Below are 25169 nucleotides of genomic sequence, written 5' to 3'. Positions count from 1 at the left end.
CTTTGCTGTTAACATTATTGATCACGAGAGGATAGGTCACAGTTTAGGTCAACTTTCGGTCAAATGTTTGTCCCCTAGTCTCGGGTTTTTAAGTTATGGATTATTGATCACATTTGTGGCTTAACTGTGCAGCTGCCTTTTCCTCATTTTTTAGCGATGTTAGCCTTAACCATTATGATTATACTACGCTGCTTCTCCTTGCCAGGGCTAAGGAAAAAGATACATGCAGCAGCACTGGTGAAGCAACGTCAGGTGCTACAAAAATGGCGCCACAGCATTGTAAACCACCTCTACTGCCTAGTAAACCATAGACGTCTAGGAGATGTCCACATGATATCCCAAATTGGATGTTTGGATATGCCATGGATCATTGCAGAGAACCCGTAGACGTCGCATGTACGTCCTGGTGACTATGATTTGTCCCACTTTTTCCACATTCCACGGACGTCAACTTCGGGATATTTGGATATTCACAGGATGTTCTCAAATCTGCACATATTGCTATAAATGTGTTCTTTCAGAAATGTGCTATATACTATGATGTGGGGTACCACACATTCTCATAAGACATGCAACAATGTCTTATTTCAAGGCTACATTATGGCTAGGTTTTTGGCAACATAAGCGTATTGTACTGTGGTAAATGGCAGCCTAGAGGCCTTTCGGCCCTAATCCAAGACGAATGCAGACCGCGTGTTAATAAATGTGCTTTCGCCTTCCACCATAGAAGACGTACGCTCCCTTTTTGGCCCCTCCACCGCGTACGCGGATTTCAAGAGATACCAGAACGTGCATATACTGAAATACAAATTGTTGGAGTACGTTCATCAAGTGTGGCGTGACATATGACGTTTGCAACGGTGACAACGTCTTTGCAGTTAGCTTGCGAGTCTGCAGACGACGTCAGCGCATACCTGTGAACGTTCCGGACACCCCATCATGACAAATATCGCGTTTTCAACTCAAGGTACTGTGTATAATGTGATTACTTGGTAAATAATGTAGTAAACCCAAAAATTTTCCCTCTTGCTTACGTCATGCACTAGGGGTCACGTGCCCTAGATGTCTCCGAAAAAAACCGCGCGCTTGCTCCTTTCTTTTTACATCTATAAGATGTCCCAGGGATATAGAATGTAGGATATTTTTGAAAGTCACATTGTGGACGTACAGGTAACGTCGCATAGACGTGGCGGACATATGCGAAGTGTGCGGCCTCTGGGGGACGTACCTGGGATATTTCTTGTTTACTGGGTGGTGAGTATGGCAGTAGTACAAGCAATGATAATGGGAAATTGGTCCTGGTAAATTGGCTCGCGATATTATTCCGGATACTTGGATCATGGTGTTGCTTCCCATATTCATGAGAATCAAGGTCATACAAGATGTGCACATCGAGACGTTGGAGGGCAGCTTTGGCTCCATGAAGGTGATTTACAATATTTCGAGCTAGCATGCACTACTAAACTATTGTCTTGCACTCCTCACTTACAGGGACTGAAACATTCGAACAGCTGGAGGGGATAGTGGATGTACCTCTTCTTCTCGAAGACACCTGAAAGACATCCTGTCATTGTGTGGACTACAAGTTTTCTTCCCTCACTGCTGTTTCTCGGTCATGTCTCTAAGCTGGAGGAGTTGGAATAAAAAGAAAAATATGGAGATGGTGGCTCCAACAACACAGGAGCCGGCTGTTCCAAAACACGTGAAGATAAAAAAAAACAAGCAAAACACAGTAAGACTAAAAAGTTAGTGGCGCTGCAATGTCCACAAGAATTGTCATTAAAACAGCTGTCTCCCAACATCAGGTTCCTCATTTTCTCGACTTTCTTGCCTTTGAGGTAACTGCAGTTCATCAGTTACTTGAGTGATTCCCTTCTTTGCTGCAAAACCGAGCAGCCTGAGAAGGTCATTTGCGGTGGCTACCGGTGCAAAATTCGTTTCCAACGAGCATGCGACAATTTTACCGGCGTGCGTTTATCGGTGCTTTTCGGAAACTACCGCAAACCGGGAACCCTAGGTATAATCAGTCCCATTGGTAGCCGTTAGGGCTGTGACATCAGAGTTCCATGAGTTTCGGTATTTACGGTGTCCATTTTATACAGTTCTATTCCCACCTTGGTTGTAAAACACGTTGGTGCAAAAGGGAGCTTTTTTTACGTTTTACTTGAGATGATGAGATGATGTTGATGTAACCACTCTCAGTTGTTGGTGGGGACTTAGTGGGGAATAAGACTGACTGCAGAACACTTCAACTGCATTGAGGGTCTGTCCATCTTGAGGTGTCCTTGTTCCTTGTTGTGTCTCTTTCCTGCTGATGCATGTGATTCTTTGTATGTCTTTCTGTCTGTATGTCTGTCTTTCATTATAGAACCAGGAGGAGTGCCATCCACAAGTGATACTGCGTGTCCTGTTTCACACCACATGGCGCCAACAAAGTTACCAGGAGGTGGGATGTACAGAGCACGCTGTGTTCTTACAAGAGTTTATTATGCGGACAGTTCACCTTACCTCTGAAAACCATACATTAAATATCCATTTTCTCTGGATGCAATGTGAGGGTATTGATGGGCATTGTGTATTTCACAGCATGCTACGAAATCATATGATCCTTTGAGTTTTCAAGTAGGCATCCAGGATTGCTTACATCCCTGAAACCCTTTCCCCTTAATGAGCAAATGTGGCTTTCTGTACACCTTGATGCCACATGAGCTGGTGCACACAGAAATGGTGCACAGGAGAACTCAGACTGCTGTTCAAACTGCCACGCTTGGTAGTAATGTGCGAAAATATTTTATTTTCCTGGTTCATATCACGCAGGGAAGAAATGTTCATGCAAGTTATCTAGATGCAATTACTGGTCTAGAGTAAAGCAAAGTTTTGGCTGTGGCCACAACTTTCTCGGCGTTTTGATATCCGGTGGTTCGCCGCGGCAGGCATAACCATGTGCTCTGTCATTACTTGATATACCGCCAATGCAGCACAATGTACCGAAAGACGAGTGCAATAGGGGTGGACGGGTAGGTGGAAGACCTTGAACAGGCTCCTCAGACTAAAAAGCATTGATAAGATACGTACCGCCCACCCCTATCGCCCTCGACTTTCAGTAGATTAATCTACTGAAAGTCGAGTGCGATATGGGTGGGCGGTATGTTTCTTATCAATGCGCTATAGTTGCACAATCGTGTTCAAGGCCTTCCACCTACCCGTCCTCCCCTATTGCACCCGACTTGCACTACATTGTGCTGTTTGGGTTGTGCCGCTTGGGCGGTATTTTAATAACAGCGCACATGGTTATGCCTCCTCGATCACGCCTCCTCATTCCCTCGATCACGCGGATATCGGGTTGATAAGATGACGTCACGGCCTATCCTGCAGAACGGCATCTCGGACGGATTTAAGACCGCCCGCAACCTTTGGCACGGTAGTCTCTTAGGGTTTGCAAGACATGGCAGGGAAGCGTTACGCTTCGACGTAAGTCCCTCGTAAACTTGGCAAGGAGCCGGCTTAAAGCTGGTCTAAGGCCACATCACGGTTCCCGGATGTCACCGTTTCCTCGAGTATTTGACGCCCTTGTATTTGCGCAAAGGTTATAGTCATTGCAGCGAAGGTCTCGCTGGGCCCAACCCGCCAGTACGGACCATCCGGGTTTCAGCCCCTATATTTCCGTCAGTACTGGGTTACGGTCACCACAAACATGATCCAGTACGTTTTAGGCGAACTTCCGTTACACGGTCCTTCGCTCGTATGTAGGAGAGAGGGCTTACGCAGCGCTCGTGGTGGGGGCTTCCCTTTCACTACAGCTCATTTCTTTTCTTCCAGGTCCCAGATGACAAGGACCAGGGCAGACGGCTCGTCCATCATCAATGGTGCCTGATGGCTTTTGCAGCCCGCGGTCCCCCCTCCTGCCTGGTGCGGTTTCTCGGCCCCGGTTGAGATCTGCTTCGACATGGACGGTCCACAACGGTTATCCGGTTTTTTGGGCTAGCCACTCCAGCTGGTTCTCCCAGCATCGCGCCACTCGCACATCGCACCAGATCCGGCCACCGTTCTTCCGCCGTTCCGAGGGCTGACTATGGCTGAGAGGCATCCCCCGAACCCTTTTTCTCCCCCTCTCGGTGAAAGAACGAGTGCTGTGCCGGCTCTGACGTTTTCCTGAAATTCACCGCGCCACTTACGAGCAGGGGCACCTGCATCAAACACGGGCTTCGATGCCGTACTCCAGGGCATCATCCCGGAGGCTGCTGCAAACGTTCTTCGTCGCATGCAGCTAGAAGCGCTCCGCGAGCTCCTGCGCGAACCGTTCGGCCAGCCGCTTGAACTGCCCAGTGCACCGCCTTCGATTTTCGAGTAAGAGTTCTGCTCATGGAGTTTTCTTCTGACGAGGACCTCTGAACTTTTGTGTGACGAACTTGAGGAAGGGGAGACGTGTCGGCGCCAGTAGTTACACCGACACTGTAGCCCCTGTGGGTGCGCTGGCTGTTCTGTTACGCTAGGTATTCAAGGGTGAGGCAGAAGGGCAACACGGAGATTGACAGAATGGCGTAGATGCAGGCTAGCTGGTGGATGAATTCCATGATAGGCAAGCCTGAGCGATGGGCAGGACACGTAAACAAAACACAAACACGAAGGCTCAAAAATTTGAGCCTTCGTGTTTGTGTTTTGTTTACGTGTCCTGCCCATCGCTCAGGCTTGCCTATCAGGCAACAGGGAGCTTTATTTCCCGCAGCTCTTTCCGGGGAGCAGTCTGCAGCATGGCACTGAATACATACCAGGTCTGTTGTGAGTAAGCCTCCTTAGGGGTTCTTTCCATGCGCGGCTGGTGCGGGCGAGTTTGGGGCTCCGGTCGTGGTGAACGAAGGTTCCCACAAAATATGGCGTGTTATGAATATGCCTTAAGTCTTCGTGTGTGTTTCTTGTGATGTGTTTCACGTGTTCTCTGCTTCCACTGGAGCAGGGTATGCCATTCAAAACAAATGTTATCCTGCTATATCCTCACAAAATGCCAGCTGCGCCCACATAATGTTAACGTGGGCGCATAACATGGCTTCGTCGTCTTCTCATCATGTCGTCTCTCGCCGACAGGAGCGACTTGTACATGGAAATGGTCCATTGCTTGGTATCCCCTGCTGGCTTGAAATATTGCAAACCACCGTTATGGAGCCAAAGCTGCTCCAATGTCTTCATGTAAGCATTTTGCATGAAGACCTTGATGCTCATGACTGTGTGAAGTAACATCGTGATCCAAACATCTACCCTTCACCAGTGCTGGTGCATGTATCTTTTTCCTGGGGCCTCAGTAAGTAGAAACGGAGGCTACATTTATACCTATTAAGGCTAACATTCCCAAAGAAGTGTCCAAAACGCATCTGCACATTTAAGTTACACATGTGATCAGCAATGTTAACAGCAAAACTTGCCCCCAACTGTACCCCTTCTAGTAGGAAATATGTTGGCAACCAACCTACACGGGCTGGACTGCATATGTATAAGAGATAAACTGATGTTCTGAGGCTGGAACAACATAGAAGGGACAGATACAAACAAAGCCTCAAATTGCCTAAGAAATCAACGATGAAAGATGAAAGTCACTGAAAAGGTTAGCCAGCTGTAGGGATCGAACCCACATCTTCTGGATTGCCGGTCCAGGGCTCTACCAATTGAGCTAAGCTAACACGCCTCTCCAGTCACTTTCGGGGTGCATCATCTGAAGGGACGACAAACCAGCCACTCACTCTCACTCACCCTCCTTTCACTCTTACATTTTTGCTCACTCATACACACATTCATACGACGGAAATCGACGCAAGCGGCACCTGTTGAACAAGAGATAAACTGATGTTCTGAGGCTGGAACAACATAGACGGGACAGATACAAACAAAGCCTCAAATTGCCTAAGAAATCAACGATGAAAGATGAAAGTCACTGAAAAGGTTAGCCAGCTGTAGGGATCGAACCCACATCTTCTGGATTGCCGGTCCAGGGCTCTACCAATTGAGCTAAGCTAACACGCCTCACGTGAGCGCCCCTCCCCATGGTATCCTTTGCCGTATTTGTTTTATTTTTTTAATTTATTGTTTTTGTTTTCTTTTTTAACGATAGCACCGGCACAGATTGATGTAGTCGCGTAAAATTTCATTATGTGACGGAGGACTAAACTTTCTATCGTTCGACGTGAAGATCACGTTTGTAGGCTGCTTGAGCTTCCAGATTTTGTGGATTTTCAATAAAGCACCGTGCCGCTCAACACCCAGCGTAGCAGGTGGCTGTCGGCGAGGCTAGCGCCGGGGCATTTCCCATCTGCGTGCCAACTTTCACCTGCTTTCAACAACAAGCCAGCGAGAAATGGCAGCTTACCGTATTGGGATTCGCGATAACACGTGGATAACGTAAAGATGACTGCGTCCTTTGTACAGGGTGTTTCACGAAAATCCAGGCAAAACAATTCGTGAACAAGTGGCGCCATCGAAGAAGTTTCTTTTTGGTAAAGATCCTTGGGACATCGGCCATGATCTGAGTAGTAAGTCGCTCATTTGCATAGGCTCACTAATATACTAAATAAACCTATTAAATGTTCAGTCTTATTTTGCTCGCGTACGGAATCTGTTTTACGCATCGCGACCTTCAGCTAAAATTATTGAAGACAAAAAGAAAAACGCGTCGGCAGTTAGTGATCTTGCCAAGTAATTAATTGGTGTCGGTTTACATATCTCTTGCTCGGAGCAGTGCACCAATGCGCTCTTCGGATCAGCGATCCGGCTGTCAATTTTGTGTTCATGCGGTTGATTGACACATGGGGTGGCGGAAGGAAAAGCCGCAAGACAGCAGAAAACGCTTTGGTGTTCCTTCTCTTCCTCTACATTGTTAAAAATGAACTTCACTATATAGCACCATCCTAGGCAACCATCATCCCGGATGACAACATTGTCTCTCGTGATTTGATAAATATGGGTGGCGTACGCATTTTTTTCCACAAATAATGCCGTCCATGAGGAGGAAAAAAAAAGAACTGTCGCCTGTACGACCGCCCCGCCGCAACCATTTCATCCTGCCAGACAAGGCATCCCTCCCTCCTTATCGTCCTTACTCTCCTTCGGAGCCTTGCACACGGAGAAATGGATCCCCTAGGGGCGTCCGGCGTCGTTGCCTCCTTAGCCACCTGCGGCCGCTTTTGAGTCCCCCTGCCCGCTGCTGGTGTAGGCTGACCACCTAACCCCCACCACCGTCCCTTTCCCCGTCTCTACAAAGCCCGCCTCTCCCCCTGGAACTATTATCCCCTGCCTCTCATACTCCTGGCCAATCGTCCTGTGTGGCTAAGGGCCATTACCTTTGTGGCTGAAGAAGAAGAAATCGCACGAAAATATTGTCATTCCGGATGATGGTTGGCTATGAGTGTGCTGTGTGCCGGCTGTGCTGTCTGGGGTTTTCCTGGGTTTTCCTCAGACGCTTTCAGACATATGTCGGCACAGTTCCTCTAGAAGTCGGCCCAGGACGCACATTTCCCCAGGGCGTCAGTCGTGACGTTGCCCACATATGTGAGGCCGACAACTGCAAGCCCTTTCACCATCACCACCACCACCTAGCTTTTAAGAGTGTTCCCCGCTAGTTCACAGCGCTCGCGGAACATTCGTAATCTTCCATAATAAGAGCTCGCTACCTCGCCTAAGGAACGACAGAACCGCCAGCGCTTACCAGTCGCTTTGATAAGGAATACCAAAGCGTCTCTTGCGTCTCTTTCCTAATCTTCCGTCGGCCCCGTGCGTGAACCAGGCGGATGAACACGAAATTGACAACCGGATAGCTGATCCAAAGAGCTCATCGGTGCACTGCTCCGCGTAAGAAATATACAAACCGAAACCGAGTACTTACTCAGAAAAATCACTAAGTGTCTGCACGTTTTTTTTTTTCTTGTAATATTTTTCGCTGAAGCTTCCGATGCGTACAACAGAAAACCCGTAAGCGTGCGAAGTAAAATTTAAAAGTTGGGATGTTTATTTAACTAGTGAGCGTATGCAAATGAGCCCCTCACTACTGATGTCCAAAGGAACTTTACGGAAAAAAAATCTTCGATGCCGCCACCTGATCGCGAATTATTCATCCGGGGGATTTTCGTGAAACACCCGGTATAGTCTGCTGGGCAACGGATTTCGCACACACGACGTGGCCGGCTTAAACTAAATAGCCACGCGATCATTCCGCACGAAGAGGAAAAATAGCAATTTTACTTACGGAGCCACAGGCACGCGAAGAAGATGAGCAACTCCTCCACGAACGTGGGTTTCATTTTTTCTTCTGGGATGTATTACCTGCGCAGTTCAACTTGCAGCGTCGTGCAGTTTATGCGTTGCATTGAAAATGAGGGTATGGCCATCATCTAGTGGGATTGTTCTTTTAACGGGAACTCTTACAATAATGTGGCCAAATAATAAGCAACAATCTCAAATGTCAAAATGCAATGTGAGGTGTGATGTGGAAGCACCTGCATATTGAGAGCGATTCTTCCCCGTATAGCGTTACTTCATCATCACTCGTTGTCGATCACAATGTGAGCCGTCCCTCACGCTCGTCTATTACACGTAATTTATTCCATCCACATGTTCGTTCTACGTTAGCGACGTCATTATTTATTTTATGTTTCTTAAAGCGCGAAAACTTCCGGTGGTCTATTTGTTATAATGAGAGATGTGCCTCCTCCTTAACCGGAGGCAAAATATTGGAATTTTAAAAGGCTGTTCTTGCTAACATGTTTCATCTCTTTATATAACATTCTGACTCACTGACCTTATGTAAGCAAACCTGAGATATTCCTGATATTTTATCTACCTGTGGTACGCGCCCTCGATTAATTAAATGGGCAGTGCAGTGCGTATCTCTTCGCGGTATGAAAGACTCCGCCCATAATGCAAAAGGAACAAGATACGAAAAGAAAAGAGCAACAAACAACAACAACTTCATTTCTGGATGATGGATGGAGAGTTACATCACCGGGGGTGACGCTCTACCCCATTGCTGGAGGTGAAGCGTGGAATGAAGCAATGGGTCCGTGGCGTCCAAAAGCGCGAAGATAGTCTTGAGGGCAGAGCGTTGAAGAGCTGGATGCGGTCAGGGGTCAAGCAATTTTGTGAGGAAGAGGGGAAGGGAGTCTAGCTTGTTGAGGGAGGCGGAGAGTACAGAGCGGGAAGGGTGCTAGTGTGTGCAATGAAGAAGAATGTGCTCGAGATCTTCAACAGCACCGGAGTGACAGCAGTGGGGATAGTTAACTTGTCCCAAGCGGTAGCGCCACTGTGCTGTGAAGGCCACGTCTAGGCATATTTGATGAACTAATGCGGCGATCTGACGAGAGATATGGGCTGGCATGCGGAAAGCGAGCTCTGGGTCAACTCTGCTGAGCATGGCGGGGGTAGTATGTCGGCGGTTCGTTGGCGGGTAGACAGAGGAGTCACAAGGCTTCGAAGTATGGACCGCCGATCGCCTCTCAGCAGTACAATCCGCGTCCGTGTCCGAGACGAGAGAGCTGCTTTGGCGGCGCTGCCCGCCAGTTCATTGCCTTCGACACCGCAATGGGCGGGAACCCATTGAAGAGCGAAAATCCAAAAGGGCTGCCAGGTACACGTACACAGGGGGAAAAGGGGGAAATTCGTGTACCGAAGAGGGGAGCAAAGAAATGGGGGGATGACGTTTCGAGCGAAAGCACTTCTTCAAAATGTAAGGACGGAATGTGGGGGGTGTCGAGAAACGTTGTGTATTTCGCCCAGCCCGCTAGGGGGATAACACGAGATCCGTGTAAGAGGGTGGCACGTTACAACACGTGCCGACAAACTAGAATCCTATCAAGACAGAACTGATGTTCTGAGGCTGGAACAACGCAGAAAGGACAAACAAATTCAAAACTCTGTATGTGTTTGTCTTTTTTGTGTTGCACTAGCCTCAGAACATCAGTTCTCTCATGTTCATCAGTTGCGCCTTGCGTCGATCCCGTCGTATCAATGTGTGTATGAGTGAGCAAAAATGTAGGAGTGAAAGAATGATGAGTGAGAGAGAGAGTGTGTCTGGTTTGTCCCTTCAGATGACGCAGCCTTGGAAGTGGCTGAGAAGGCGTGTTAGCTTAGCTCAATTGGTAGAGCCCTGGATCGGTTTTCCAGAAGACGTGGGTTCGAGTCCTACATCTGGCTAACCTTTTCAGTGGCCTTCATCTTTCATAGAATCCTAAAATGAGTGTTTCTATAATACTTCCTGGATGAGTTTCAACAATTCTAATTCACGTAAACGGGGAAAAAGCCGCCTTATCTACCACGTCAACTCGACTCGTCCCGGAGGCCTTAATGAAAGACTCATTTTAAGATTCTCGTTTATCGGCACGTGCTGTAGCATCACGCCCTCTCGTGTTAGCCCACTATCGGGCTGGGCGATATATACAACATGTTTCCCGGCATCCCCCACATTCTGTCCCTCTAATCTGCATAAGTGTTTTCGCTCGAAACGACCCCCCCCCCCCCCACTTCCATACACCACACATCCATAACCAATGGTGCGGAGTTTTGTCGGATGTCAGGATTTTCAATTGCTTGCAGCTCTGTTTCTGAGTCAGTAAGGACCACGCGATTCCGAGGGGGGGGGGGGGGAGTGGAACGATGTGCTGCAAAAAGAAAAGTATGGCGTAGAGTTCCGAAGCCGTGGGTGATGTACAATGCCAAAGGCGACGTCCTTAAACTACGCCTTCGTCGGAGATGACAAATGCTGACGCGGACTTGCCATTTCGAGATGCGCCATCGGTGTAAGCGGCGGTAGAGGTAGAAAACTACGCGTCTAGAGAGCATACAAATGGATTCAAAGGACTTGAGGGGCAATCTGAGCTGTGCGGACCTGGAGGTCAGCAAGATGTGAGAAGGTGGATGGCACAGGGAGAAACCAGGGGGCGTTCGGCGGTGTGACAGTCCTAGGTGTGATGCCGGTGAGAGCGTGTCGTGTCCTCTGCGCCACGCGATGGAAATCACTTTCAGTACGGTATAGAATTTTCCTCAGGAGTGGGTGACGGGGAACATTCGCACGAAAACTTTGGAAGTGTGCGATAGCGAAAAGTCGAGAGAAGAGTCGTTTAATCAGGGCAGGAAGAATGAATGCGGGTGGTTGCAACTCGCGCTAAGGTGCAGTGATGATCATGGCTAATGATTCTGCCTCACATCTTCCCCGTGGCGAATGGGAAGCCATCCTGGCTTCACACTGTTCTGAGAGATGACGTAGGGCTTGTAGGGTTTTAGGCGGCAAACGTGTGCGTTCTCGCGGGAGCGACTGCGGCGCTCAGAAAGTGGTTGAAGAGGCTCGATGGCATAGTTGGCGACAGAGTTCCTAGCTAGGACACGGTAGGGCCCGACGTATCGGCAAATCAGCATTTCGCTGAGGCCAGGTTTGCGAATTGGGACCCACAGCCAAACGAGGTCGCCCACTTCGTAATGTACTTGCTTTGCCGTGGCCTGCTTCCCGAATGTGCGACACCGGAAGTTGGCGGCATTCCTCGGTTCGGGATGTCGCATCGGCCAAGGTGATATTGAGTTCGGTGGAAGGATGGTACGGGAAGATGGTGTCCACGTTGCAGAAAGGATCTCGACCGTAGACCAGACGAAAAGGGGAGAACTGAGTTGTGGACTGAATGGCGCTATTATAGGCGAATGTGAGGTAGGGCAGCAGGGTGTCCCAATTTGTTCGTTCGGACGACACATAAAGGGCCAGCATGTCACCGAGTGTATGATTGAACCCCTCAGTAAGACCGTTGGTTTGCGGATGGTATGCGGAGGTTAAATGATGGACGACTGAACATGCCTTGAGAATATCTTGAAGGAGGTAAGCAAGAAATGGACGGCCACGATCACTGAGGAGGACTCGGGGAGCACCGTGGCGGAGCAGGAGACTGTGTATGAAGAAGCTGGCAATCTCGTCGGAGGAACCTGTTGGAAGCGGAGCGGTCTCGACGTAGCGTGTGAGGTGGTCCATGGCTACGACAACCCACTTGTAGCCAGATGGCGTGGTAGGAAGGGGGCCGAGCAAGTCGATGCCGACACGATCGAAGGGCGCATGTGGGATTGGAGAAGCTGCAGGAGACCGGCTGAGGGGTATGCAGGCGGCTTCCGGCGGCATGCAGCAACAACATCCTGAACAGTTGAGGGTGACCTTAGTACAAGCAGATGAAATGCATCCGGCGCGATCCCTTTCAGGATGTGCTTGATCTTTGCCTCTTGTGACATCGTCGGATGTGCACGGTTGCACAGGGGCAGGGTGTCTTCAATGTAAGAAGTAAAGGTCTCGTCGGCCAATTCTGTCCTCTGGGTCAGCCTGTGCTCGGCGTCGGCTTTCCGGAGTTCAGGTCGCCCAAACAAATCAACAGCACGCGAGCGAAATACTGACCAGGAGTTCATTTCCGTTTCATGATTGATGAACCAAGTTTTCGCAAGGTCCGTCAGGTAAAACGCCACATTGTTGAGCTTGCAGCTGTCATCCCAGGCATTAAATTTGCTTACCCTTTCGTAGCCAGCCAACCAGTCGTCAATATCGGATGTACCGGTGCCGGAAAATATGGGCGGGTCTCGTTGGCGTGCTGCTGGAGGTTGAGGCAGTCTCGCAGGCGCCGTTTCGGCGTCGCCGGTTGCTACATTGGGGGAAGCCAGAGACAAAAGGGAACGTCCGGAGCGCAGCTCCAGCGTACAGGTAGAAACAGGCAACGGGGATTGGGAAATGCGTAGTCAGGAGAGGCGGGATCTCCAAATCGCACCTCCACCAAATGTGGGATAGCGAAAAGGCGAGAGAAGAGCCGTTTAATGAGGGCAGGAAGAATGAATGCGGGTGGTTGAAACTCGCGCTAAGGTGCAGTGATGATCATGGCGATGATCACAGAAGTGTCGAGCCGTTTCCCACTCACGGATGACCTCCTCCGAGAGTTCTCCAGGTGGTGGTGGTGGTGGTGATAGGGCTCGCCATTGTCGGCCTCACGTATGTGGGCAACGTCACGACTTACGCCCTGGTTCTCCAGCTTCAGCTAGCACTTGCCGTGTTTCAGCCATTCTTGGAACGCCAAGGCAGCATAATACAACTTAAGCTTCTTATTGTTGACAGCATACTAGGGTCTTCGTTTATGGCAGACCGGAATTTGTACATAAGGTATGACTCCCGTTCTTTTCGGAATCGATCGGTAGTGAAGTTTAATTCAAGAAGAAAATCTGAAACGTCTTGAATTGAATGGCCCTCCTGGCTGAAATGGCGCGAAACTGGAAGATTGGGTTTTTTCGTCACCTTCGATTGGTGGTTAGTGACCCTGTTTGTCAATCCAGTCTACTGGATAGACTGGAAACCAGTCTCCAGTATTATATCGGATTATTAACCCAGTATGAGACTGGTTTTACTGGTGTCTCCAGTGATCACACTGGATACACTGCTACACTTCTACTACACATACTGGTTGTACTGATATTTCCAGTAAACATACTGGTTGCACTGGTAGGTCCAGTGCGGAGGCTCCCTTCACTGGGGCGTTAAGCGCAGGATCTTATTTTACCAGCAGTGACGACTCAGGCATTTTTTTTTCTCCACAACTGCTGTGAGCACAAGCATGATAACAACTAAGGGGCATGATGAACTAACACAGATTTATTAATTCTCACGTATGACAGCGACTGGAGTTTTTTTTTTTTTTTTTTTTTTGCGTTTGCCTTCTTGTGCGGTATCTGAAAGAAGTCGGCCAGGCTTTTCCGGATGACTTCGAGCCTGACTTCCTTTGATTGACCAGTACTATGGCTGTCAATATAGCGTGCCATTCCATCTGCAAACAATGGAAAAGAAAGAACATTGTAATTAAGGCAAGGAAATGTCAAACTGTATAGAGCAGACGTGGCTATTGAGGACGGACACCTCTGCTAGACTTTTTCCCAAATGAAAAAACTGTGCGCACAAAAGGAAGGACCTGGGTGAGACATAAAGGGCATTCCACCTAAAGTGTTTTTGGTATAGAAGAGCAGTATGTAGTGATGCAAGGCACTGATGCGTCTCAATTGCGACGGCTACCATTATAAGAGACTGGCAGTGAGCGAGCGGGACTAAGGTCTGACGTACCGCAGTTTTTACTGCGAAATCAGGTCAGCTCTGGAAATGCAACTACTGATAAACAAAAATCAATTAGACAGTATTCGTGTGCACGGCATGGGCGCATGCCCTCACATTTCTTCCCCTTGAGTTCATAACTTGAATATAATAATAATAGGAAAGTGTATATTGTGGCCACCCACTTTGCTGCATCGATATGTGCAAGCCTCCATGGGAAGTAATAGTACAGCGGACCCTCATTAATTCGAACCATGTGTTCGAACCACCGATGTTACAGTGGAGAAAACTGCCAGAGCGTCCCAGCACTTAGAGAAATTATGAAGCAAGTTAGGGTTGAAAGTAGTCAGTAATTTGCTCTTGCAACCGTTTCTTGGAGTGGGACCGTTAGCACAGCTTTCGATTTGGACACAAGTTCAAGCGCGGCAACATAATTTTCCTCAGAAGGAAAATGGTGCGCTGTCATATCCAGCACTGGTGCTACATCAGGTGGACTTGGTAAAGGCACGGGTTCGCGGCTTGGGATGTTCAAATCTCCAAGGCTACGTTCCACATGGTCCTTTGGGGCAGTTCAGCTGCCGAACGTGGCATCAAGGATGTCGCGTCATTCACGAGCCCAGTCCTCATGCCATCGTGTCCGCTGATATGGTGCCAGATAGGGAAATGACAGTGAACGGGTTGTAGAATGATAATGACGTTTGCGTCTAAGTCATAAAAGCGATTGACGGCATGCTGCGAATGCACCTCCTTCATACTAGGCGCTTCATGGCCTCAAGAGGCAGATAGAGAAAAAGAAAACAGACGGAGGGAGAATGCAAGCGTTCGCATAAGCTCCTTCATGTTGTAAAGAGTCTTTGAACAGTGCAAAATGTGGAAAGAGGACACGAACGATATGGAAGGTCAATAACCAGGCAAGTATGAGGCGCTGTGAACCGTTCAGGTCAGACGCGCGACCGTCATTTGTTCATATTATCCGGTGCATACACTCGCGTCCATTCAATTACCGGGTGTTTCTTCCCACTGAAATACACTAGGCTTGGACGGGACCCAGACGAGAGTTTGAATAATCCGGAGGTTCGAATTAACGAGATTCTACTGTATTTGCTCCGGCTGCGATTTTCATTCTGATGTCAGAAACTATCAGCTTCAAAATTTCTTGTGAAAACAACACATGCCGTTTCAAAGAGAAAAAAAATAGTGCCACTATCTTGCAATGGCCTCCACCTTCTGAGGTGTGGCTTGCTGCTTGACGGGCACATTGAGGCCAGGCCTGCGGCACGGCTGCACGGTATACTGCGAGCTGAAATCTGTTCCTGAGACCAAAAATGTCTTGCCAGGTTCTTCACGAGCTTCTTATCCGTTGTACCTTGTTGGATGAAGGCAAACTTCTCCAGGGGAATAAAGCAGTTATGCCCAAGGTGAAGCTGAAGAGGATATAGAAAACAAGTACGTACGCATCGTGACATAAAAATGTGTGATCACTCAAAGGTCACAAGATCAGCATGCCACGCTGATAACAATAAACCTCCACCCGAGAAACGTCATCATGACGTTGGCAGACAGACTGCAACCAAATGAATTTGAGGCATTTGTGTAAAACTGGCTGACTGACTCATACCTTGCCTCCAACAACGCAGTACAACGGATGCTGCAAACCACTTTGGGATATGGCCTCTGAAATAGTCAAAGAGTCAATATTAATGACAGATTGTAAACGATTCTACAATAAAGAACAACACATTCTTCCGGAACTTAGATATACTATAAATTAAGTAAAAGGATCATACCAGGCACCTCGGCTTCCCTAGTTGGCACGCACTGTGTCACAGGTGTGAGATTGTCTGCAAGAAGAAACACTGGTCAGCACAGTGACACAAGATAAAATATCTCACTGCATTAATATTGTTGGACAGTTTCTTCCGCTGCAGGTCACTAAAATACAGCAGACCACAAATAGGGGCTTAGTTATTCACGGCACATGCATGCGGCAGTGCATTACGAAAGACTCAGGATTATTTTGAACATGCAATATAAATTTTAATGCAAATACATGGAAGGACATATATTTTAAAATACAGCTTGCAATGACTGCTAATGTTTTAGACAAGTATGACACATGTACTCCTTTGGGGTCTCATCTGCAACAAGCGAGAACGACTGTGATGTGTAAATCGAAAATCACATGCTTTGGTAAAGCAGAACATGGTATGGGCTTACCAGTTGACTGAGGCTTCAGAGCTGTCTTGGGGGCTGATACCATGCTGCCTGTAATGATAAATATGGTACCGATTAATATTACCTCTACGTAAAGGGTACACCAATATCATAAAGTCACGACTTGCCAAATAAGCGGTTCGCTTCAGGTATGTCTGCCATCTCAGCGTCAGAGTGTGGCCCCGATCCCTCGGTATCTACAAAGGAGTGTAACAAAAGACGAAGGAGAACTGAATTAATTACTTTGCCTACAGCAGGACAGCCAATGACAGGAACTGATTGGCCTTCTCTTTTTTATTATTGTACCATTATTCGATTTTAAGTATGGTGGGCATATACCGGGTGTTTCACGAAGGTCCCCCAGCTGAATAATTCGTGAACATGTGGCGGTAGTGAAAAAAATTCTTTTTGGTAAAGATCCTTGAGACATCGGCCATGCGGATCACATAGTGATCACATTTTGAAATACGCCCGCGCTTCTGCTAGATACTATCTCTCTCCAACTTTTAATCACAGGGAATCGCACTGCTGTCTTGGGCATGAGACGTGCTCCGTGCAGGGCTTACAATGAATTTAACTGTTTCACTGTGCGGTTTTCAACATTTTCACCTGGTGCTCTTTTGAAATACGCCCGCGCTTCTGCTAGATACTATCTCTCTCCAACTTTTAATCACAGGGAATCGCACTGCTGTCTTGGGCATGAGACGTGCTCCGTGCAGGGCTTACAATGAATTTAACTGTTTCACTGTGCGGTTTTCAACATTTTCACCTGGTGCTCTTTTGAAATACGCCCGCGCTTCTGCTAGATACTATCTCTCTCCAACTTTTAATCACAGGGAACCGCACTGCTGTCTTGGGCATGAGACGTGCTCCGTGCAGGGCTTACAATGAATTTAACTGTTTCACTGTGCGGTTTTCAACATTTTCACCTGGTGCTCTTTTGAAATACGCCCGCGCTTCTGCTAGATACTATCTCTCTCCAACTTTTAATCACAGTAAATCGCACTGCTGTCTTGGGCATGAGACGTGCTCCGTGCAGGGCTTACAATGAATTTAACTGTTTCACTGTGCGGTTTTCAACATTTTCACCTGGTGCTCTTTTGAAATACGCCCGCGCTTCTGCTAGATACTATCTCTCTCCAACTTTTAATCACAGGGAACCGCACTGCTGTCTTGGGCATGAGACGTGCTCCGTGCAGGGCTTACAATGAATTTAACTGTTTCACTGTGCGGTTTTCAACATTTTCACCTGGTGCTCTTTTGAAATACGCCCGCGCTTCTGCTAGATACTATCTCTCTCCAACTTTTAATCACAGGGAATCGCACTGCTGTCTTGGGCATGAGACGTGCTCCGTGCAGGGCTTACAATGAATTTAACTGTTTCACTGTGCGGTTTTCAACATTTTCACCTGGTGCTCTTTTGAAATACGCCCGCGCTTCTGCTAGATACTATCTCTCTCCAACTTTTAATCACAGGGAACCGCACTGCTGTCTTGGGCATGAGACGTGCTCCGTGCAGGGCTTACAATGAATTTAACTGTTTCACTGTGCGGTTTTCAACATTTTCACCTGGTGCTCTTTTGAAATACGCCCGCGCTTCTGCTAGATACTATCTCTCTCCAACTTTTAATCACAGGGAACCGCACTGCTGTCTTGGGCATGAGACGTGCTCTGTGCAGGGCTTACAATGAATTTAACTGTTTCACTGTGCGGTTTTCAACATTTTCACCTGGTGCTCTTTTGAAATACGCCCGCGCTTCTGCTAGATACTATCTCTCTCCAACTTTTAATCACAGGGAACCGCACTGCTGTCTTGGGCATGAGACGTGCTCCGTGCAGGGCTTACAATGAATTTAACTGTTTCACTGTGTGGTTTTCAACATTTTCACCTGGTGCTCTTTTGAAATACGCCCGCGCTTCTGCTAGATACTATCTCTCTCCAACTTTTAATCACAGGGAATCGCACTGCTGTCTTGGGCATGAGACGTGCTCCGTGCAGGGCTTACAATGAATTTAACTGTTTCACTGCGCGGTTTTCAACATTTTCACCTGGTGCTCTTTTGAAATACGCCCGCGCTTCTGCTAGATACTATCTCTCTCCAACTTTTAATCACAGGGAACCGCACTGCTGTCTTGGGCATGAGACGTGCTCCGTGCAGGGCTTACAATGAATTTAACTGTTTCACTGTGCGGTTTTCAACATTTTCACCTGGTGCTCTTTTGAAATACGCCCGCGCTTCTGCTAGATACTATCTCTCTCCAACTTTTAATCACAGGGAACCGCACTGCTGTCTTGGGCATGAGACGTGCTCTGTGCAGGGCTTACAATGAATTTAACTGTTTCACTGTGCGGTTTTCAACATTTTCACCTGGTGCTCTTTTGAAATACGCCCGCGCTTCTGCTAGATACTATCTCTCTCCAACTTTTAATCACAGGGAACCGCACTGCTGTCTTGGGCATGAGACGTGCTCCGTGCAGGGCTTACAATGAATTTAACTGTTTCACTGTGCGGTTTTCAACATTTTCACCTGGTGCTCTTTTGAAATACGCCCGCGCTTCTGCTAGATACTATCTCTCTCCAACTTTTAATCACAGGGAACCGCACTGCTGTCTTGGGCATGAGACGTGCTCCGTGCAGGGCTTACAATGAATTTAACTGTTTCACTGTGCGGTTTTCAACATTTTCACCTGGCGCTCTTTTGAAATACGCCCGCGCTGCTGCTAGACACTATCTCTCTCCAACTTTTAATCGCAGGGAACCGCACTGCTGTCTTGGGCATGAGACGTGCTCCGTGCAGGGCTTACAATGAATCTTAACTGTTTCACTGTGCGGTTTTCAACATTTTCACCTGGCGCTCTTTTGAAATACGCCCGCGCTGCTGCTAGATACTATCTCTCTCCAACTTTTAATCGCAGGGAACCGCACTGCTGTCTTGGGCATGAGACGTGCTCCGTGCAGGGCTTACAATGAATCTTAACTGTTTCACTGTGCGGTTTTCAACATTTTCACCTGGCGCTCTTTTGAAATACGCCCGCGCTGCTGCTAGATACTATCTCTCTCCAACTTTTAATCGCAGGGAACCGCACTGCTGTCTTGGGCATGAGACGTGCTCCGTGCAGGGCTTACAATGAATCTTAACTGTTTCACTGTGCGGTTTTCAACATTTTCACCTGGCGCTCTTTTGAAATACGCCCGCGCTGCTGCTAGATACTATCTCTCTCCAACTTTTAATCACAGGGAACCGCACTGCTGTCTTGGGCATGAGACGTGCTCCGTGCAGGGCTTACAATGAATCTTAACTGTTTCACTGTGCGGTTTTCAACATTTTCACCTGGCGCTCTTTTGAAATACGCCCGCGCTGCTGCTAGATACTATCTCTCTCCAACTTTTAATCGCAGGGAACCGCACTGCTGTCTTGGGCATGAGACGTGCTCCGTGCAGGGCTTACAGTGAATCTTAACTGTTTCACTGTGCGGTTTTCAACATTTTGACCTGGCGCTCTTTTGAAATACGCCCACGCTGCTGCTAGATACTATCTCTCTCCAACTTTTAATCACAGGGAACCGCACTGCTGTCTTGGGCATGAGACGTGCTCCGTGCAGGGCTTACAATGAATCTTAACTGTTTCACTGTGCGGTTTTCAACATTTTCACCTGGCGCTCTTTTGAAATACGCCCGCGCTGCTGCTAGATACTATCTCTCTCCAACTTTTAATCACAGGGAACCGCACTGCTGTCTTGGGCATGAGACGTGCTCCGTGCAGGGCTTACAATGAATCTTAACTGTTTCACTGTGCGGTTTTCAACATTTTCACCTGGCGCTCTTTTGAAATACGCCCGCGCTGCTGCTAGATACTATCTCTCTCCAACTTTTAATCACAGGGAACCGCACTGCTGTCTTGGGCATGAGACGTGCTCCGTGCAGGGCTTACAATGAATCTTAACTGTTTCACTGTGCGGTTTTCAACATTTTCACCTGGCGCTCTTTTGAAATACGCCCGCGCTGCTGCTAGATACTATCTCTCTCCAACTTTTAATCGCAGGGAACCGCACTGCTGTCTTGGGCATGAGACGTGCTCCGTGCAGGGCTTACAATGAATCTTAACTGTTTCACTGTGCGGTTTTCAACATTTTCACCTGGCGCTCTTTTGAAATACGCCCGCGCTGCTGCTAGATACTATCTCTCTCCAACTTTTAATCACAGGGAACCGCACTGCTGTCTTGGGCATGAGACGTGCTCCGTGCAGGGCTTACAATGAATCTTAACTGTTTCACTGTGCGGTTTTCAACATTTTCACCTGGCGCTCTTTTGAAATACGCCCGCGCTGCTGCTAGATACTATCTCTCTCCAACTTTTAATCACAGGGAACCGCACTGCTGTCTTGGGCATGAGACGTGCTCCGTGCAGGGCTTACAATGAATCTTAACTGTTTCACTGTGCGGTTTTCAACATTTTCACCTGGCGCTCTTTTGAAATACGCCCGCGCTGCTGCTAGATACTATCTCTCTCCAACTTTTAATCGCAGGGAACCGCACTGCTGTCTTGGGCATGAGACGTGCTCCGTGCAGGGCTTACAATGAATCTTAACTGTTTCACTGTGCGGTTTTCAACATTTTCACCTGGCGCTCTTTTGAAATACGCCCGCGCTGCTGCTAGATACTATCTCTCTCCAACTTTTAATCGCAGGGAACCGCACTGCTGTCTTGGGCATGAGACGTGCTCCGTGCAGGGCTTACAATGAATCTTAACTGTTTCACTGTGCGGTTTTCAACATTTTCACCTGGCGCTCTTTTGAAATACGCCCGCGCTGCTGCTAGATACTATCTCTCTCCAACTTTTAATCACAGGGAACCGCACTGCTGTCTTGGGCATGAGACGTGCTCCGTGCAGGGCTTACAATGAATCTTAACTGTTTCACTGTGCGGTTTTCAACATTTTCACCTGGCGCTCTTTTGAAATACGCCCGCGCTGCTGCTAGATACTATCTCTCTCCAACTTTTAATCACAGGGAACCGCACTGCTGTCTTGGGCATGAGACGTGCTCCGTGCAGGGCTTACAATGAATCTTAACTGTTTCACTGTGCGGTTTTCAACATTTTCACCTGGCGCTCTTTTGAAATACGCCCGCGCTGCTGCTAGATACTATCTCTCTCCAACTTTTAATCACAGGGAACCGCACTGCTGTCTTGGGCATGAGACGTGCTCCGTGCAGGGCTTACAATGAATCTTAACTGTTTCACTGTGCGGTTTTCAACATTTTCACCTGGCGCTCTTTTGAAATACGCCCGCGCTGCTGCTAGATACTATCTCTCTCCAACTTTTAATCACAGGGAACCGCACTGCTGTCTTGGGCATGAGACGTGCTCCGTGCAGGGCTTACAATGAATCTTAACTGTTTCACTGTGCGGTTTTCAACATTTTCACCTGGCGCTCTTTTGAAATACGCCCGCGCTGCTGCTAGATACTATCTCTCTCCAACTTTTAATCGCAGGGAACCGCACTGCTGTCTTGGGCATGAGACGTGCTCCGTGCAGGGCTTACAATGAATCTTAACTGTTTCACTGTGCGGTTTTCAACATTTTCACCTGGCGCTCTTTTGAAATACGCCCGCGCTGCTGCTAGATACTATCTCTCTCCAACTTTTAATCACAGGGAACCGCACTGCTGTCTTGGGCATGAGACGTGCTCCGTGCAGGGCTTACAATGAATCTTAACTGTTTCACTGTGCGGTTTTCAACATTTTCACCTGGCGCTCTTTTGAAATACGCCCGCGCTGCTGCTAGATACTATCTCTCTCCAACTTTTAATCACAGGGAACCGCACTGCTGTCTTGGGCATGAGACGTGCTCCGTGCAGGGCTTACAATGAATCTTAACTGTTTCACTGTGCGGTTTTCAACATTTTCACCTGGCGCTCTTTTGAAATACGCCCGCGCTGCTGCTAGATACTATCTCTCTCCAACTTTTAATCGCAGGGAACCGCACTGCTGTCTTGGGCATGAGACGTGCTCCGTGCAGGGCTTACAATGAATCTTAACTGTTTCACTGTGCGGTTTTCAACATTTTCACCTGGCGCTCTTTTGAAATACGCCCGCGCTGCTGCTAGATACTATCTCTCTCCAACTTTTAATCACAGGGAACCGCACTGCTGTCTTGGGCATGAGACGTGCTCCGTGCAGGGCTTACAATGAATCTTAACTGTTTCACTGTGCGGTTTTCAACATTTTCACCTGGCGCTCTTTTGAAATACGCCCGCGCTGCTGCTAGATACTATCTCTCTCCAACTTTTAATCACAGGGAACCGCACTGCTGTCTTGGGCATGAGACGTGCTCCGTGCAGGGCTTACAATGAATCTTAACTGTTTCACTGTGCGGTTTTCAACATTTTCACCTGGCGCTCTTTTGAAATACGCCCGCGCTGCTGCTAGATACTATCTCTCTCCAACTTTTAATCACAGGGAACCGCACTGCTGTCTTGGGCATGAGACGTGCTCCGTGCAGGGCTTACAATGAATCTTAACTGTTTCACTGTGCGGTTTTCAACATTTTCACCTGGCGCTCTTTTGAAATACGCCCGCGCTGCTGCTAGATACTATCTCTCTCCAACTTTTAATCACAGGGAACCGCACTGCTGTCTTGGGCATGAGACGTGCTCCGTGCAGGGCTTACAATGAATCTTAACTGTTTCACTGTGCGGTTTTCAACATTTTCACCTGGCGCTCTTTTGAAATACGCCCGCGCTGCTGCTAGATACTATCTCTCTCCAACTTTTAATCACAGGGAACCGCACTGCTGTCTTGGGCATGAGACGTGCTCCGTGCAGGGCTTACAATGAATCTTAACTGTTTCACTGTGCGGTTTTCAACATTTTCACCTGGCGCTCTTTTGAAATACGCCCGCGCTGCTGCTAGATACTATCTCTCTCCAACTTTTAATCACAGGGAACCGCACTGCTGTCTTGGGCATGAGACGTGCTCCGTGCAGGGCTTACAATGAATCTTAACTGTTTCACTGTGCGGTTTTCAACATTTTCACCTGGCGCTCTTTTGAAATACGCCCGCGCTGCTGCTAGATACTATCTCTCTCCAACTTTTAATCACAGGGAACCGCACTGCTGTCTTGGGCATGAGACGTGCTCCGTGCAGGGCTTACAATGAATCTTAACTGTTTCACTGTGCGGTTTTCAACATTTTCACCTGGCGCTCTTTTGAAATACGCCCGCGCTGCTGCTAGATACTATCTCTCTCCAACTTTTAATCACAGGGAACCGCACTGCTGTCTTGGGCATGAGACGTGCTCCGTGCAGGGCTTACAATGAATCTTAACTGTTTCACTGTGCGGTTTTCAACATTTTCACCTGGCGCTCTTTTGAAATACGCCCGCGCTGCTGCTAGATACTATCTCTCTCCAACTTTTAATCGCAGGGAACCGCACTGCTGTCTTGGGCATGAGACGTGCTCCGTGCAGGGCTTACAATGAATCTTAACTGTTTCACTGTGAGGTTTTCAACATTTTCACCTGGCGCTCTTTTGAAATACGCCCGCGCTGCTGCTAGATACTATCTCTCTCCAACTTTTAATCACAGGGAACCGCACTGCTGTCTTGGGCATGAGACGTGCTCCGTGCAGGGCTTACAATGAATCTTAACTGTTTCACTGTGCGGATTTCAACATTTCCACATGGCGCTCTTTTAAAATACGCCCGCGCTGCTGCTAGATACTATCTCTCTCCAACTTTTAATCACAGGGAACAGCACTGCTGTCTTGGGCATGAGACGTGCTCCGTGCAGGGCTTACAATGAATCTTAACTGTTTCACTGTGCGGATTTCAACATTTTCACATGGCGCTCTTTTAAAATACGCCCGCGCTGCTGCTAGATACTATCTCTCTCCAACTTTTAATCACAGGGAACAGCACTGCTGTCTTGGGCATGAGACGTGCTCCGTGGAGGGCTTACAATGAATTCTGGCTCTATCATTTTCCTTTTTTCTGCATTTGGACCTGGCACCATTTCAAAATAAGTTCAGTCTGCGCTGCTAAAGGCTGGCTCTGTTGTCTTGGACATAGGGATAGTCGATGCAGGTCAGGTTTACAATGGATTTTAACAGTTTCCTTGTGTGTTTCTCCGCATGTTGACCCGGCTTTCTTTTTCGTTGTGTGCTTGCACTTGCTCCTTAGGCCAATGGATTTGGTTAACCCAACTGGATCGTGTGACTATGATTCATTGGGTGAAATTTAATACAAACCAAACAAAAATGGAAAAGAAAGATTTTACGTTAGTAGGCGTGTGTCCTGCATGGGCAAAGTCATTGCTCTGACATTATAGAGAATGGGAAAATCTATGTCACTGTCTCTCTAGTTAAATTTTGATTTGAAGTGGCCCACAATTAGTCAATCCAAGTTGATTGCTTTCCAATGTAAATGGAAAGCATGCAATGTAAATCCCCGGTAAACTTGCAAAGGCAAGTTTACCTGGGATTTACATTGCTACTGAAAGCCGGCTCCTTCGAGCCGGCTTTCAGCTGGTCTAACGGGCTCGTTCAGCACCCCGCGTCAAAATAAATAAAATAAATGGGCGTCATTTCGACGCCTCTGAGTTGAGGAGCCCGCGGAGGAGCAGCGTCCACAGACTCGTTGCCTGCAATGACACAGTGGCTAGGGATCCATGATGTCACGACCTTTTAAAACAGCCGCATAGTATGTGTGCAAGACATCTTGTGCTGCTGATGCTAGAGATCCCGTAGTAAACATGGTAGCTAGAGTCTCTAACGCACATTTTGAGTCGCTATAGATGCTCCAGCGAGCAACTGCAGATTTCTAGTTGATGAAACTTAATGCCAAGAGGACTCCATAAAGTTCAGCGGCCCACGG

At 48.0% G+C, this 25169-nt stretch overlaps 1 protein-coding gene across 1 annotated transcript; it reads right to left on the bottom strand.

The window, feature by feature from the left end:
• Window positions 1-13719: 13719 nt before the first annotated feature.
• Window positions 13720-16343, bottom strand: LOC135369379 (uncharacterized). The gene is made up of 5 exons (XM_064602973.1): window positions 16301-16343; window positions 15871-15924; window positions 15702-15757; window positions 15308-15507; window positions 13720-13805 (listed from the first exon to the last, which is right to left on the bottom strand). The coding sequence occupies exons 1-5, from the start codon at window positions 16341-16343 to the stop codon at window positions 13784-13786; spliced, it is 375 nt and encodes a 124-aa protein (XP_064459043.1). The 3' UTR covers window positions 13720-13783.
• Between the last annotated feature and the right edge of the window lie 8826 nt (window positions 16344-25169).

The sequence above is a fragment of the Ornithodoros turicata genome, chromosome 9 (genome assembly GCF_037126465.1).
Source record: "Ornithodoros turicata isolate Travis chromosome 9, ASM3712646v1, whole genome shotgun sequence".
Lineage (NCBI taxonomy): Eukaryota > Metazoa > Arthropoda > Arachnida > Ixodida > Argasidae > Ornithodoros > Ornithodoros turicata.
This window is presented reverse-complemented; position numbering and strand designations above follow the sequence as displayed.

Bases quoted from the DNA above. Each gene is read 5' to 3' on its own strand.
- LOC135369379 (XM_064602973.1), bottom strand. From the start codon at position 16,343: ATGGTATCAGCCCCCAAGACAGCTCTGAAGCCTCAGTCAACTG. The intron at 15,925-16,300 runs GTAAGCCCATAC...TTCTTCTTGCAG, and splicing joins TCTGAAGCCTCAGTCAACTG to ACAATCTCACACCTGTGACA. The intron at 13,806-15,307 runs GTGGAGGCCATT...CATTGTTTGCAG, and splicing joins AGCAAGCCACACCTCAGAAG to ATGGAATGGCACGCTATATT.